This window comes from Rattus norvegicus, chromosome 2, assembly GCF_036323735.1.
Source record: "Rattus norvegicus strain BN/NHsdMcwi chromosome 2, GRCr8, whole genome shotgun sequence".
Classification (NCBI taxonomy): domain Eukaryota; kingdom Metazoa; phylum Chordata; class Mammalia; order Rodentia; family Muridae; genus Rattus; species Rattus norvegicus.
This window is the reverse complement of record NC_086020.1, coordinates 44,756,571-44,774,019: the sequence shown is the minus strand read 5'-3', so window position 1 is coordinate 44,774,019 and position 17,449 is coordinate 44,756,571. Positions and strand designations below refer to the sequence as shown.

Here is a 17,449-nt window from a genome sequence, read left to right as displayed (position 1 = left end):
CTCAGGTTCAGAGACAGGTACCTTCATCCACTGAGCATCTTCCCAGTTCCCTTTATCATTATATTCAGTGTTACTTGGTTTTATTTTTGAAACTGGTCTCTATGTAGCTCTGGCTGGCTTAGATTCTGTAGATTAGGTACAGAATCTTCAGGCCAGCCTCTGCCTCTAGAGTGCATGTGCTTGCACACCTGGGTTCCTTTTATTACTTTTAAATCATGTGTATGGGTGTGTGCCTGAAGAGACCAGAGGTATGACAGGTGATTGTGGAGTTGCTGGTTATTGTGAGCCACCTGAATTTGATACTTACTGGGAGCTGAATTTGAGCTGTCTGTAAGAGACACTGAACCACTGATCTGCCCCAGATTTAGGTGATTTTTTTTTTCCTTTAAAAAATTGTGTTGTGGTTTGTGCCTGTAATCTCAGCACTGAGGGGCCTAATTTGAGTTTTAGGCTAGCTAGTGGACTACATAGATAAAACAAAAGGCACAAAGGTCAAAGGACCATGGAGAGATGGTGGAACTTTTATGAGCTATATGTCGTCATTGCTTAGTGTGTTCCCATTATCTCTTTTCATAAATTTGTTTTTATTAAGATTGCTTCTTCTGTTTTTCTTAGCCTACACAATGGAAAAGCCAAACTAAAGAAAACAAAGTTGGAACTTCTTTTCCTCATGAATCTACATATGGTGTTGGCAACTTTAATACTTTTAAGTCAACGGCCAAGAATATTAGCCCATCAACAAATTCAGTGAAAGAGGTATGCCACTGAACATGTCTTGAGAAATGTATTTAAAAGTAAAAGGACAGGGTTTTGCTGTGTTGCTCAGGTTGGTCTGAAACTCATGTTCATAAATGACCATTTTTCCTTAGCTTTCTGACATAGGTTGTGATTCCCTGTTACTAAATCCTTATGGTTTAACAATTTAGTAGGTACATCAGTTCATTAAGGATGAGATGCTCTCATTTTTTTCTTCAGTGAATTTAGTTCAGATAACTCATTTTATTTGCATTATTATACTTTGAGGAATAGAAATTAAAAATGTAAATTCCTAAGCGTTCTAGACAACAGAGAAAATAGTGGAACTCCCATTTATATTCATTTATTACAAATAATTGTTAAAGTGTTAAAATAATTGTAGTTTTATTTGATACTTATGGAAGTTTTACTGTAGGAGTAATCTTGACACAGACGTGGATTTGTATAGTCTTGTTTTGGCAGTGACGGACACTTAAATAGTAGTAATTGTTTTAGAGAGAGCAGTGGGAGGAAAGGTAGATGTGAGTATGTGGTAGCTCAGGTAGTTTTATTTTTGAAACCCAGACTAGGGAGTTTGTGTCCCATATTGCAATATCAAAGCCATGTATAATTTATGTTTTTATCTGCAGAATTTCGGATCTGTAAAATCTACTGTTAAAGTAGGATCAATGTTTCCAACTGGTTTATTGTTCTTTATTAAATATTCACTCTAGTGCAAGTAACTAAGCCTTATTATGATTTATTTCTGTGGAATTAAAGATTGCTGTCCCATAGTTAACCCATTTAATGTCAAACAAATACACATTGTTTAGAAGTTTACTTTGAACTATATTTTAGAATCATCAGTTTTACCTTATAAATGAATGTACAATGAGAAGTTGTGATAATAGTGAACTGTATTTTGATGTTGATTACCTTATTACATGTTCATTAGCATTTCTGAATTTCCCATTAGTGTAATCGTTCAAATTCTTCTTCGCCTGTTGACAAACTTAATCAGCAGCCTCGTTTAACTAAACTGACACGAATGCGCAGTGATAAAAAAAGTGAATTTTTGAAAGCATTGAAAAGGGACAGAGTAGAAGAGGAGCATGAAGATGAAAGCCATGCTGGCTCAGAGAAGGTAATCAGCGACTCTTGACAGCAACGTGTTTACAGTATGTGGGTATTTGGACCTTGACAAACTCTAGTTAAAACTTTATCTTTGGTTTTCCTCCCGCTAAGCCTATGCTAGCAGGTCTTCTCTGGGTGGATATTCCAGGGGATAATGTATAGTCCAGGTTTCTCTGTGTAGTCTTGACTGTCCTGGAACTCATTCTGTAGACTAGGCTCTTCTCAAACTCAGAGATCCACTTACCTTTGCCTCCTGAGTTCTGACCAAGAGTCACCAGTCTCCTGCCACTGCAGCAGGCAGCCTGCCTCTGCCTCTAGAAAACTGGACAGACATACATTGTCAGACCAGCTCGGGCAAAAGTATTTGTGATGGGTGGAACAGTGATGTTTTAAGGGTACAGGTCTGTACAATTTTAGATAAACTTAATGACTTTTTTTATTATTCTGTTTTAATCATTGAATTCCTTTGCAAGATTAGAAATGAGCTCTGCTTTGCATTAGATTCAGCTTTGAGGAGCCCCAGCAGGAAATAGAAAGATAGTGAGATCAGAGCCCCCAATCCCTAGTGTCCCTTCCTGTGTGTATCCTCAGCAGGCTACTTCTTTGATTCCTTCCCTATTGATTTCTCGTTTTTTCCCCCTTTTGTCTTCAGACCTATTGGTGGTAACAGATTTCTACTCATTCAATCTTGTCACCATCCCTAGTTGTGCCCTTACATTCACACTGTTGTAAATAAGCCCACAATAAACCTATTTTGAAATTGAAGCTTAAAAAAAATTATCTCCCTATAAAGAAAACCAGCTAGCTTGGAGGGGCCGGGGCTGTCCTGGTACTTGCTAAAGCATGCCGTTCTTGAACTCGGAGACCTTTCTGCTGCACTGCTGCCTCCACCACCACTTCTCCTCATGCTGCACCACCGTCGCATGGCTAGCTTGTTTTTTCAGAAACTTTTCTCATTTTGTGTTTTTCAATTTTTATGCAAAAATATGCAGGTTTTATTGGTTTGGTGAATTTTTTTGGAAATTGACATGTATTTTATGATCCTTAGCCTTAGCCTATTAGTCAGAGGCTGAAATTACAGGCATGTACATGTAATTTATACAATTCCTAGACACAAATCTATACTTTAAAAAAAAAATTCTGTGCTGGGCACTGTGGCACATACTTAGAATTAAAAGAATTGTAGACTGAAGCAGGAAGATTGATGTAGGACTGAGTCCAGCAGGGATATTCTTTTCTTTTATATCTTCATCTTTTTGGTCTTAATATATTCACTATATAGATTTTAATGCCTTTGAAATTTAATGACAATGAAATAGTTTAGATTTGTGTATTTCTATGAGAATCTAAACAGTATCTGTTACTTGTTCTCTAGAACTCACTGTTTATTTTTTAAATTCTCTAAAAATCAGGATGACGACTCATTTAATTTGCATAACAGCAATAGTACTCACCAAGAAAGAGATATAAACAGAAACTTTGATGAAAATGAAATCCCACAGGAGAACGGCAATGCCTCGGTGATTTCTCAACAGATCATTCGTTCTTCGACTTTTCCACAAACTGATGTTCTTTCCAGTTCACTTGAGGCAGAACACAGGTTAGTGATTATTTCTACTTTTTAAAATTTATTTCTACTTCTGGCATCATCTCTGTTCAATGTTTTATTACAAGTTTAAGTGATTGATAGGTTTATTTTTATGATGCTGGGTTCTGGCTCTTAGAGATGTCTGGCACTGCTTCCTGAGTGCTGGGATCTAAGTAAGGTATGCACCACCACACCTAGCTCTAGTTTATTTGCTTTGAATGTGTTTGTTAAAAAGTAAGTTTCACTTATTTTTAAACGGGCAGGTGATTTTTATTGCACTCACAGTTCTGTTTGCATTGTAGTTTAATTATTTCACTTTCATTTTGGTAGTCACTGGTCTGTTTATAGATTTGACTTAGTGGAATTATATGTTTGCTTTTTTTGTGTTGTTTTAATCTTATTTTTATTTCTCTTGTAAGGTATATCAGTATTTTGTTCTTTTTAATTGCTGAGTAGTATGGCTAATTGACCATTTTTTTTTTAAATGTGCTTAAGCATTTGCCTGCACTTAAGTCTGTACCACATGTGTGCCTAGTGCCTACAGAGGTCAGGGAGGGCATTGGATACTCTGGAACTGGAGTTACAGATGGCTGTGAGCTGCCATGTGGATGCTGGGAATTGAATATGTTGTGCATATACGTGAACATTTGTACATTTTGTGAGCATTAAAAAATATTAGGAATGCTTATCTTATAGACCGTTTGTCTAAATAAGTTAGATTGTTCATAGAGAAAGGAAAATACTGAATGGTGCACAGGGACAGGTATATGAACTAGTTATATGAAGATATTGTTGAGAGGCCGAAAGTGAGAAGCTGTCTAAAGTTATTAATAGCAGAATGTGCACATCCTATATAACATCCTTTAAAACACGGGGTAGAATCTGTAAAACTAAGCACACCTAGTTGTATAATGAACAACCTCTACGTGGGTGCAAGTTACATGCTAGTGATACTGTCTGTGTATCATCACAGTATGTGAGGAAAAAAGGAAAAAAGTCCATGTGCATTACTGAAAACATTTGTGTATGTGTATACATACAGAAATGAATAAATGTATACATTGAGAGTTCTTTGATGATTTTTATCCTTGTATGTCTTTCATTGACTATTTTTTGTCTCCTAGATGCAAGGTTGATTATTTAGTGTCTCAAAATCAGGAAATAGTGTAATTAGTATTTAAATTTAGGAAATCGAATTCTCAACTGGAACTTTGTAAGCATTTATTCACTAGGCAGATACATTATGGTCACTCTTAACCGCAAGTTCGGAGTTGGAGATTGAACCTAGGACCTCATGTTTGCTAGGCAGCGTCTAAGCACTGAGCATTCTTTCCTAAGTTCACAAAGCTTCAGCTTTTAGATTCTTTTTTAAAATGAAACTGATATTTCTTTCTTGAAGCTTCAGTTTTCACTTTGCAGTTCTTAATTGCATATAATCTTAGAGTAAATGCATTTATCAGTTATGAACAACAATTTCTAATGATAATTTGGTTTTTTTAAGTAATCAATCATGTTTATTTAACAGCTGGAGAGTTAAGAATACTTGGTTCCTTCCCCATTTTCTTTTAGTGTTGAGGATTGAACCCAGGGTGTCACAAATGTTTTGTCAGTTATTAACAATAAAGTAAGTAAAAATGTGGTCATAGCAAAAGCAGTAAGTTTTATTAGTCTTAGTTTATGAGATTTGGGTTAAATGATATCGAGTGATTAGGGTTAAGTAAAAATGCCACTCTTGGGGCTGGGGATTTAGCTCAGTGGTAGAGCGCTTACCTAGGAAGCGCAAGGCCCTGGGTTCGGTCCCCAGCTCTGAAAAAAAGAACCAAAAAAAAAAAAAAAAAAAGCCACTCTTAAGGACGGTCATCTACGTTATAGTCAAGACAGTGTATCAGAAAAGCCAGTGGATAGAGGTCAAAGAATTAATGTTTACTTTAACATACTGGCTTTGAAGAAATAGTTCAGCATGGTACATCATAATTTGGGAGTCAGAAAACTAAAATGTTTTTCTCATTTGCTGTGAAATAAGCAAATTATTTTACTTAAATGACTTGTAATTCTTATTCTCTAAAATATGAATAGAATGTTAGATACTATTCAGGACTCATAAGTAATAATAAGTTCTTTGAGACCTTCCTTGAAACATTAAAAAAAATCTCTGAAATCCATAACAACTCGATATTCAATAGATGCAAGTTGAAAGATATGCAAATAGAAATATCAGAAATACCTAAGGAGTGAAGAGCAGTGTTTAAAAATTGCCATAAAAATTGGCCTTAAAAGAAGCAGATAGAGCGCTTACCTAGGAAGCGCAAGGCCCTGTGTTTGGTCCCCAGCTCTGAAAAAAAGAACCCAAAAAAAAAAAAAAAAAAAAAAAAAAAAGAAGAAGAAGAAGCAGAAACTTTAAAGTTACTGTCTCATGTGTTGCATGCTTGTCCAGGTCAAAATGGTTAGTTCTGTTAGTATTTTCCTAAAAATTGAAGAATTTTGTAAAAAAATAAATTACGAAGAGTAAAACTGTTGTTAGCCAATATCCACTACTTAGCTGTAAGTTGAGAGCTTTGAAAAATCATTTTTCTGTTACTGTTGCACATAATGCCTCATTTTTAGATTGAGTTGTGTACTAAGGATGGTGACATACACTCAAGGCATACCTGTAGCAGAATGAAGTATAAAGATAGAACAAGCTTTTGCAGTCTTTCAAGTAGAAATCCTAATGAGCCAGTCTAGAATATGCTAGATTGTGGTGATATTTAAGAAGAAGCAAAAGTGGCATTATTAATACTCTCGCTACAAGGATTTGCCACTTACTATTTTTGACTCTTCCCGTTGCAAGTTTCCAGCATAGAGGACCCTGTCCCTAAAGATCCACACAATTAGGCAGTTCATTTACTACCAGATATGGTTTACTTGATCAATTACTCATTTTTAAAAAAATAAACTCTGAAGGCATTTTGTATCTTGGGGACTATATATAATAGATTGTGGATCATGTTTTCTTTTATATAGTATAAAGGTAATAATTGCCCAACCTAGGTGAAGCTGTAAATTAAACATACTTTACTTTTCAGATTATTAAAAGAGATGGGCTGGCAGGAAGACAGTGAAAATGATGAAACATGTGCTCCCTTAACTGAGGATGAAATGAGAGAATTCCAAGTTATTAGTGAACAGGTAAGAAAATCTAAGCTCAACCAAATTATAGGGAAACATTAGTGGTGGGGAAGTTTAAGTTTTATTTGTTCTAGCCATCACGCCATAGGCTAGAATTCCCTTTGAGACAAATCTGCAGCAGTGACTTTTTGTGTATTCAGTATCCAGGTAAACACTATGCATCCAAATTTTTGTTGTCTAAACTTTTAATTTGGTATTGATTTGATATGGGTAACATTTTAGTTAACTCTGTCTTTGATCCTTTCAAAAAAAATAATATTTTAAACTATCTTTCTTTTGGTTTTTGTATCTTTCTTTCTGAAAGAATTAGTAGGAAATATTTGATAGAGCATCAAAAAGTTATTTTTTAATCCATAATAGGTTAAAAAATTACTTTCATATATGTATAATTGATTTTCATTTTTTAAATATTTATTTATTCAAAGTAAATGAGTACATTGTAGCTGTCTTCAGATACACCAGAAGAGGGCATTGGATCCTACTACAGATGGTTGTGAGCCAATGTTGGGAATTGAACTTGGGATCTCTGGAAGAGCAGGCAGTGCTCTTAACTGCTGAGCCATCTCTCCATCCTGTAACTTATTTCTATATAGAAATATTATGGTTGGTACTATGACCTTTAGAAACATTGCCGAAATACTTTGGAGTCTTTCATGAAGCAGCCATAATAACTTGAGTGTGGACTTTATTCTCATTGTACTTCCAAATTGTATAAAAAAAAACCCACATAAAATTTACTAGTTTACCAGCCTCCCCTCCCTTACCACCCCCCCCATACTCACTCCTGCAACCAAACACACATATTCTCATTCTCTCTGTCTCTCCCTCCTGTCTATCTGTATGTCTGTCTCTCTGTCGCTTAAATGTATTTTCGCTGTTGGACAACTATCACTACTAGCCATCTCTACAATTTCCCAACAAGAAAGTTGGGCCCAGGTTATGATAGTAGGTGAAGGGATTTACCACCAAACCTGACAACTTGCCTTTGGATACTCAAAATCTACATGGTGGTGTGCTGGAGAGACGACTCAGTAGTTAAGAACATTGGCTGTTCTTCCAGAGGAACTGAGCTCAGTTCCCAGCACCTACAAGACAGCTCACAACTGCCTATAATTATAGTTCTGATTTCCCCACACAAATACACATGCAGACAAAGCACCACATAAGAATAAATAAATTAAAGAAAAATCACATGATGGAAGGATATAACTGATCACAAGTGAATTAACAAATGTGTTGTATACATGTATGACACACAGACTGAGAGACACAGTTTAAAAAAGTAAAGGTCTAGGAGTTACGGGATGGCTAAGTAAATAAAGGTACTTGCCACAAAGCCTGACAGCCTGAGTTGGATCCCTAGGACCTACTGGGTAGGACAAAACATGTCCTCTGTCATCACATGTACATTTTATGGTCAATAGATTTAGGGGCTGGAGAGATGGTTCAGTGTTAAGAGCTTCTTGCAGAGGACCCATGTTCACTTCCAAGTACTCACTTTGGGTGGGTATCTGACATGGCCTATAGGCATGTAACTCCAGTAATGGGATCACATTGCCTTTTCTGGGGACTAGGCATGTCATAGTGCACAAATGTACATGTAAGTACTCACACGTGCACATTAAACAAAATAAATCTTTTAGAAATACAATTTAAGAAAGCTGAGAGATCATTATGCTGTTTCCCTGTGGAATATATACCATTTTACACTTCCTGCTAATAGCACAAGAATTCTAGTTTCGCTTCATCATTAGGTCATTGTAGAGAAACTTTCTTTGTGTCTTCTCTTACAGTATAAGTTGGTAACTCAGTAGTTTTGGTGAATGTTTCTCTAATGACTAGTGTCTTAGTTATTTTTCTGTTGGTGTGATAACAACTATGACCAACTACACTTCACGGAAGGGAGAGTTTATTTGGAACTCATCCTTTCAGGGGTTTAGGGTTCATGATGAGGATGGTAAGGGACATGGTGGCAGGTAGGCATGGTTGTACTGGAGCAGTAACTCAGAGCTTACAGTCTTAGACTAAAATAGAAGATGGGGAGGGGAAGAGGAGGGAAGAGGGGCAGAGAACGAAATCTCAAAACCCACTCCCAGTGGCACATGTACTCCAACAGTGCTATACTTGTTAATCTTCAAACTCAGCTGGGGACTTTAAAATTTATGAGTCTGGGAACTCATTCAATTCACCACAGTGTAATTTGATCATCTTTCATGAGCTTATTAATCCATTTGTGTAACTTCTTTGCGTAAATTTCTGTTCAAATGTTTTTTTTTTTTTTTAAAAGCTCACTCTTCCATCCACTCCATGCTGGAGATCATATATAATAAATCCAGCCTATGTCATATCACTGAAACATCCTCCATTCCCTTCTATCTGTGTGTGTGTGTGTGTGGTGTGTGTGTGTGTGTGTGTGTGTGTGTGTGTGTGTGTGTGTGTGTGTGCGCGCGCGCGTGCTTGCAGTTGGTGCCTATAGAGGTCAGCAGAGGCATGGAATCCTTCAGAGATGGAGAGATGGAGTTACCTATGTTTATGAGCCACCATGTGGGTAAATTAGAACCTCTGTCTTCTGGAAGAGCAGCCAGTACTTTTAACCATTTGAGTCATCTCTCCAGCCCCATTGCCAGTTTTTAAAATCAGATTTTTTGTCATTGAGTTGTAAAAGTTTGTTATATGCTGTAAACATTTAACTTCTATTACATACTTGATTTGCAAATATTTTTTCCCATTCTGTGGGTTGCCTTTTTATCCTGATTGGAGGGACGGGTGATGGTGGCAGGATCAAGACTGGAGCTTTGTGCTTGCTGGTCAAACACAACCTAGCTTTTGATTGTAGCTCAGGTTACGAAAACATTTTGATTTGCCTGATTTATCTTTTTTTTTTTTTTTTTTAAAGACTTTAAGGGGTTGGGGATTTAGCTCAGTGGTAGAGTGCTTGCCTAGGAAGCGAAAGGCCCTGGGTTCGGTCCCCAGCTCTGGGAGGAAAAAAAAAAAGACTTTAGGTGCTTGTACTTGTGATGAAAATTCTGAAGTTTTTCATCTGTATCTTTCAAGTTTTAGATCTCCGTGTTTAGGTTTTCTGTTAATAATAGTATACAGTAAAGGTCCAACCTCATTAGGGATTAAGTTACTTTTTGTGTGTTAATATGACCCAGTGCTAACCGAAGCAACTTAGGGATGGAAGGTGATTTTGGCCCAGTTTTGGGTGGTTAGGCATGGTGGCATGAGTAATTTGATTGTGGTAATGACGAGGAAAGGGAGGAAGGAGAATGCAGGTATTCAGCTGGCTTTCTCCTTTTCCCCTTTATTCATTCACTCTCAGTTCATGGAATGGTACCACCAATATTTAGTTATTCCTCTCTGGAAACATTTTCATTAACAGTCCAGAACTATATCTCCTGGATGATGTTTAATCTACTTAAACAAAGATGTAACAGTCATAAGTATCCTTTCTCTAGTACTGTTTATTGAAGACTGTCTGTCCCTAACTTCTGGTCTGGGCAGGCCTAGTGAGATAGAAGGCTCATCAGATAGGTACAGTTGCCATCAAGTCTGGTAACTTAAGTCTGACCCTTTAATGGACAGAGAAACCAAACTAGCTCTTTAAGGTTGTCTGATGCCCCTCCCTCTACCAAGTGCTATAAACATTTTAAAGTAAATAGATAGGTAACAGGTACCCAAGCTAAGTATATATACACATAGGTTTCTTCCTGGGCTATTTGTTTGGTCCATGTCGGGTTGAGTCATTTTCTTTTTAAGACAGTCTTTAGCACTGGTTGCCCTGTAACTCCTGTAGTTAGGGAGAATGACCTCAAATTTAGTTAGGTTTCTTGATGTGCTGAGATAGCAGGCTTATTCTGTGTACCATGCCTAGTTCATGCAGTGCTGAGGATCACTAGGCAGTGCTGGCTAGGCAAATGCCCCACATCTGTAAGTTCTGTCTAATTGTTTTTATAACTATTTTTGTGGTGAGTTTTGAGAGTCAAGAAGGTATGGTCTTTTAACTTTGCTTTAAAAGATTGTTTAAAAGATTATCTTCCATGAAAATTTTATAGGGAATTTTCTTTTCTCTTTATATATCATTTCTTCCCCTCCCAAGACAGGGTTTCTCTGTTAGATCCCTGCTTGATCTGTAGAGTCTCCAGACTGATCTAAAACTCAGATATCCATTTGCCTCTGCCTCTTCCTCCAAGTGCTGGCATTAAAAGTGCATGCCACCATTGTCTCTGACTTCTCTATATCTATCTTAAAAACCTTTTATATTAATGTATGTAAATTACATAACTAGTGGTTTCATTGTTTAATTTTATACATGTATATAGTGAATTTGATCCCTACGCAACCCTTACCTTCTTTTGTCTGCCCTTCCCTATTCTACTAGAAGGTTGGATTTCCCTTTCCTTTTGCCCTTTAACAAATGCCACTGTTGATTCAAATGGGATTGCATTGGATCTGTAAACATTTGGGGTAATGTTTATATCCTACCACAATTAAATCTTCCAAACTATGAGCATAGGATAGATGTTTTGGTGTGGGTTTAGAGTATATCAGTCTTTAAACCTCCTTGTGAACTTTAATCATTATATAAATGGAATTGTTTTCTAAACAGTTTTCACTGAGTTATCACTGTTAGAAACAGCTGACTTTTCCATGTTGATTTTTATATACTATAACCTTGTTATATTAAATTCAGAGTATTTCTTGATGGGGAGGATGTTGGTTTTTGGATTGTCTGTTAACACTGTCTTCTACAAACATAATTTTATTCTTTTCTAGTTCTTTTTGTTGAGCATGTACATATTTTACATACAGAATTTCACTTCAGATGGTTGAGTGTTTTTGCCCTGTTGTATGAATTGATAGTACTCAAGAAGAACAGTTTCATCACCATTTAGAGTTTTTTTTATTTGTCTTTATACCCAGTTCAGGCCCCTGGCATTCACTTACCCATCTAGTTTCTGTCCTTAGGAGTGAGCTTCTTTCTACAGTGCATGCTACTAAGCTAGTGCTCAACAACTAAGCTACTTTCCAGCTTGGACAATTTATTTTGAGTTTAAAGAAAAGCATCATTTAAAATGTACTGAGTAGGGTTGGAGAGATGGCTTGCTCAGTGGTTAAGAGCATTAACTGCTTCTCAAGAGGTTCCAAGTTCAATTCATAGCAACCACATGGTGGCTCACAACCATCTGTAATGGGTTCTGATGCCCTCTTCTGGTGTGTCTGAAAACAGAGAGAGTGATAGTGTACTCTCATATATAAAATAAATCTTTAAAAAAAATGTACTGAGTACCCTTGCTATGAATAGTATTCTGAGGATAGTATATTATCAAGGTAATTGACTTTAAAACCGTGTGACAGCTGAGGCAGGTAGCTAAACCTTTTTGATAATAAAATACCTAACTGTCACAAAAATACTATTTTTGCATACTATGAATTCGAGACCAGTGACATACAGTGTGACAACACAGCGTGCTGTTAACTTGCTCATAATTCCCACTAGGTACCATGCCAAGTGCTTCCTTAAAATGCTTCCTTAAGTTGTTAGGATGTAGATACTATTATTAGCACTGCTGGATAGATGAGAAAACTATAGCTTCTGAGTTTATGAGTAGAACAAGTAGAATTTGAACCCAAGTTTGGTTGGCTTACTTGCTTTACTTAACCCTTAATCAGAATAGGAAGGACTTGGATGTCAAATCAGGAGTTGGGTTGTGCTCATTACAGGTTCATTATTAGGTTCACTAAAGATTTCGTTAAGATAGGAGGTGGACTTAAAAAGTATACATTGTAAGTATAGATCCTGAGCGTAGAATCAAATTGTTAAGTTGGGAATATGTTGCAGCAATTATAGATTACACTAGAGAAATGTTAGGGGTAAGGTAAGGTGGTGTTTGAGAATAAAATTACCTGAATTACAAGCATCAGGATTTTGAAATACCGAAATGTAATAATATTTATAAGTAGGAGTATAGAAGGAAAAAGGAGTTGATTTTAATAAAAGGCTTTAAAATGTTGTTAGATGTCTCTGGAGGATGCACAAGCTTATAGAAAATAGAAGGAATAAAACGATAAGATTTGGAACTGAGGGGATGTAAAGTGATTGCTGTGCAAACATGAAGAGCTAATTTCTACCACCTCCATAAGAAAAAAGCCAGACATAGCAGTGCGTTCTTTTATCTCAGTGCTGGAGAGTGAGGCAGAACTCCAGGTTCAGACACCCCCCCTCATTTTATTTATTTACATTCCAAATGTTGCTCCCCCTCTTAGTTTACTCTCCAGAGCTCTTCACCACTACCCCCTCTCCTTTGCCTCTAAGAGGGTCCCCCTGTCCCCATTCCCTGGGGGCATCAAGTCTCTACAGAATTAAGCACATCCTTTTTCACTGAGGCCTGACAAGGCAGTCCTCTCCTACATATGTGTATGGGGGTGGGGAAGGCGGGGTCAGCCCGTTTTTGCTGTTTGGTTGATGGCTTAGTCTCTGGGAGCTCCCAGGAGTTCAGGTTAATTGACACTATTGATTTTCCTACGGGGTTGCCATCCCTTTCAGCTCCTTAATCCTTCCTCTAACTCTTCCATAGGTGTCCCCAACCTCAGTCCAGTGGTTGACTGTAAGTCTCTTGCATCTGTTTGAGTCAGCTGGCAGTAGAGCCTCTCAGAGGACAGCCACGATACCCTCCTGAAGGCACAACACGGCATCGTAATAGTGTCAGGATTTGGTGCCTGGGCATGCAATGGGTTCTCAAGTTAGCCTGGTCACTGGATGGCCTTTTCTTTATTCTCTGCTCCATTTTTAGTACCTGCATTTCTTTTAGACAGGGACAATTCTGGGTCAGAAATTTTGAAGTTGAGTTGGTGATCCCATCCCTCAAACTTAGGGGCCCTGTCTTTCTTCTGGAGGTGTTCTCTTCAGGTTCCATTCTCCCCACTGTTGGGCATTTTGGATAAGGTCATCCACATTTAATTCATTCTCCTGGCCTTCTGGGCATCTTTTCTGTCTCCCCCATACCTTATCCTGTCCTCTCTTTCCCCTTCCTCTCCCCTCTCCCACCCACATCTCTCCCTCCCTCTGCCTTTTGTGATTATTTTGTTCCCCCTTCTGAGTGTGATTGAAGCATCCTCACTTGGGCCTTCCTTCTTGTTAAACTTCTTTCAGTCTGTGGGTTATATCATGTATTTTGTACTTTTTGGCTAATTTCTTTCAGGGTGTACATACCAAGAAAGGCCCTTTTAAAAAAGAGAGGAATTGAGGAAGGTGCCTGGCATCATCCTCCACCCACCACATCCATTGAAATATAGGCACACCCTTGAGCACACATGTGAGCCAGTAACAAAAAAGATAGATTTGTTGGCAAGCTGAGTGTTTATGAATGAATGGGTGGATAGATGATGGATTAATTGATTAATTTATGTGGTTGATAATATCTGGATATAGCCCATTCAGCTATAGGTCTGACTTGGTAGTTCAGGTTGGCCTTAAGTTCACAATCTTCATTTCCTTGCCACTGCATGTTACAGGCAGAACTTGTAGTTTTTATAGGCCTCATGTTCCATGAAGGAATGAATGTGGAAGAATTGAGGAGGATACTTGATATGCACACCTGCCCCATGCATTGACATATATACACACACCTGTACACAGGTGTGTACCAGCATACTCAGATTTTGTTTTCATTGGAGTTCTTTACAGATGATTTTTTTAAAAAGACTTATTTGTTTAATGTACTTAATTTTTCTCCGTGGAAACAAATGCAAGCCAGCCTTCACAGATCTCCCAAACTCTATTTTCACTTACAGCAGACTAGAGAATTCTGAAGACAACTTCTTTTTTTTTTTCTTTTTTTCGGAGCTGGGGACCGAACCCAGGGCCTTGCGCTTGCTAGGCAAGCGCTCTACCACTGAGCTAAATCCCTAACCCCTGAAGACAACTTTTTTAAAAGATTATTTATTGTATATATGTGAGCACACACTGTAGCTGTCTTCTGACACACCAGCAGAGGGCATCAGATCTCATTACAGATGGTTGTGAGCCACCATGTGGTTGCTGGGATTTGAACTCAGGACCTCTGGAAGAACAGTCAGTGCTCTTAACCGCTGAGCCATCTCTCCAGCCCCCATGGATGATTTTTTGGCTTGTGACAGATAAGATAATACTGACTCATAAATTGTGTGAAGTAAAAATAGAACTTTGATGTATAGAGAAGAAACATTTTTTTCAGAGAGGGACCAGACATAAGTGTCATGGTGGCTAGGAACATTAGAAATGGATGTGTTCAGTGGTGGGAGGCGAGTGACAAAATTAAATCAAGATAGAAAATGCTATGAAAGAAAAAGAGAATCAAACGGGAAGGGAAACTTTCCCTTCAAGCACTTCCCTCCCTGTATTCCCCCCACCGAGTGTGCGTGTGTGTGTGCGTGTGCGTGTGCGTGTGAGAGAGAGAGAGAGAGAGAGAGAGAGAGAGAGAGAGAGAGAGAGAGACTGACTGACTGACTATAGCTCTTTGGATTTGAATAGAAATTCTTACAATTAACTTTCTCATCCATAAAACATATAGACAGTGCCTATATGTGTGTAGCTGAATTTTATCTCTAGAAACTGTGTATATGAAAACTAGCCTAATGTCTTTCATGAGAGAAATTCATAATTTCTGAGTTAATATGTGTTGTCATTAGTTTTATAGTTTTATGTTACTTTTAATTTAGGGTGTCTTTTTCCTTTTTTGAGAGATGATATTTGACTCGGTGTATCATCATCATCATCATCACCACCACCACTATCATCATGTTCAGTTTTCCCCCCACAGTTTGGGTATTAAGACTTTTTTCTTAGGTCTGAATTTGCTTGGTTAGTCATAGGACTCACACGACTCACACTTTGTATGAACACTTAGTGTTACTTATTCTATAAAGCCGAAAAAACCAGCTGCTGGGTTTGTTAGTTTAGGTCATGAAAATGAAGAGATCAGCTTAATGGTGGCTGGTTTATAGCACCTGACAGTGTTTATGGAAACAACAACAGTTTGGAAAGGTTTACAGCTTTAGTGTAACAGTTTTGAGTCACACCTACTCTTTGTATTTCCAATACCTCTGTTCTTAGTGTTTTATAGTAGCTGTTTGTTTGGTAGGTCATTAATGTTTGTTTTACTCAAATAATGGATTTTAATTTCCATTTTGTGATCTTCCTCCCTCTGCCTCCTTCAGCAAATCCTACCGGCTTAATTTCCATTTTGTAACAAGGTCTTGCTATGTTGCCTTACTGGCCTGGAATTCTATGTAGCTAGAGTTTACCTTGAATTTAAGATCTCCATGTCTTTTATAAAGTGCTAGCAGATTTAGGCTATCATGCTCAACTAAGACTAGATTAATTTTGTTAGAGATATTTTTTAGAATACATTGGTCAATTGTTACTATTGAAATATTTCATTATGGGGGTTTGATGTACTTCTGGAATTTTCAGGATAAGATACAATGAAAACTTTATTATGATCATGATTATGTTTATTAATGTAGTAATTTTGGGGATAAAATTAATTTGCTTGTTTTTGACATTTTAGTTACAGAAGAATGGTCTGAGAAAAAATGGTATTTTGAAAAACGGCCTGATCTGTGACTTCAAGTTTGGACCCTGGAAAAACAGCACTTTCAAACCCACAATTGAGAATGATGACACAGAGACAAGTAGCAGTGACACATCAGATGATGACGATGTGTGAAGGATTTCCTCACAGCTTTAGAAATTTTAGTGTGATACATCTCTCATGCAGTTTGGGGTGAATTGTAAAAATGAAGAACTATAATTTATGTAGTGAACCTACCCCATTAGAAGATGATTTTTTTGGGGGACTTCAATATGAAGAAAACCAAGAATGTTGTGTTGGGCTGTGTTGAACATTATTTCTTTGTAAATGAATGTTGTAGAAATGAGGACTTTGGTTGATCCAACATTGACTTTCTTCATCACTGCAGCATTTCTCTTGACTAGCAATGTGACGATGTAACAAATGAGATTTTCTCATTTAATAATAAAAAATTGTGTAATGTTTTGCAAAGCTTCTGTCTTAAAATGTTCAGGTCTTAAGGTACAAGGCAGCTTCCAGTTTTGCTTGCAGAGTCCTCTCTTTTTCCAACAGTGGAAATCTTCAACTCTACTTTGTGCACCTCCTCACCCCACTTCCCCCTAAAACAAAGCAACAGCAAAAAGGAAAATGTAGCATGTTGGCTAAAACTGGAGCAAAGTGCACTAAAACATTAACTTCTTGAACTCAACTCTTGTACTAAGCAAGTCACCTTTCAGAACAAATTTCTCTTTAGTCTTTCGTAGTGCAGTGAGTGCGAGAGAGGAGACGTGCCGGGCGTTCTTCCAAGCTTTAGGAGGTGCTTGTCCAGAGCTTTATTTGGTATACTGTCAGATCAGGATTTTCAGAGGTGATTGGAAAAGTTGTGGGAAAACTTATTTTGATAAATTATTACACATGCAGAAAACCTGATCACTGACTGGATCTGTCCACAACATGGAAAATAAACTGGATTTTCAGAATATTGTTGTTCTTTGGAGTGTTCAAGATACTGGTCTCTATACATGCTTTATTTCTTTGTTAAAATGCAATTCCTTTGAGCTTAGAAAAAGCTTACATTTTATCAGTTTCACAAAGATATTTGGAGAAAGTTGACTATTTTCATTTGCACATCAAATTAGAATCTTTTTGTTTAGATAGTATGTTAGAGCTATATGTTTGTAACTGATTTTCAAGCTTGGTTTACTCTCAGGTGCTTTTATTCCTCTATCCCAATCTCATATCAGTATATTCTGCATATGAGGAGGCAAGG

General features: G+C 37.4%; 1 protein-coding gene across 11 annotated transcripts in view; it reads left to right on the top strand.

Annotated features, from left to right (window-relative positions):
- Gpbp1 (GC-rich promoter binding protein 1) overlaps nucleotides 1-17,159 on the top strand; it is a 67,421-nt gene extending 50,262 nt beyond the window's left edge. For all 11 annotated transcript variants that reach the window (NM_001408813.1, NM_001106410.2, XM_017590710.2 and 8 more), the window contains 5 exons: nucleotides 616-756; nucleotides 1,712-1,879; nucleotides 3,282-3,469; nucleotides 6,523-6,625; nucleotides 16,177-17,159. In NM_001408813.1, coding sequence (NP_001395742.1) covers nucleotides 616-756; nucleotides 1,712-1,879; nucleotides 3,282-3,469; nucleotides 6,523-6,625; nucleotides 16,177-16,335 — 759 coding nt within the window. In that variant the 3' untranslated portion in view covers nucleotides 16,336-17,159. The remainder of the gene's footprint in view (nucleotides 1-615; nucleotides 757-1,711; nucleotides 1,880-3,281; nucleotides 3,470-6,522; nucleotides 6,626-16,176) is intronic.
- Nucleotides 17,160-17,449: the final 290 nt, after the last annotated feature.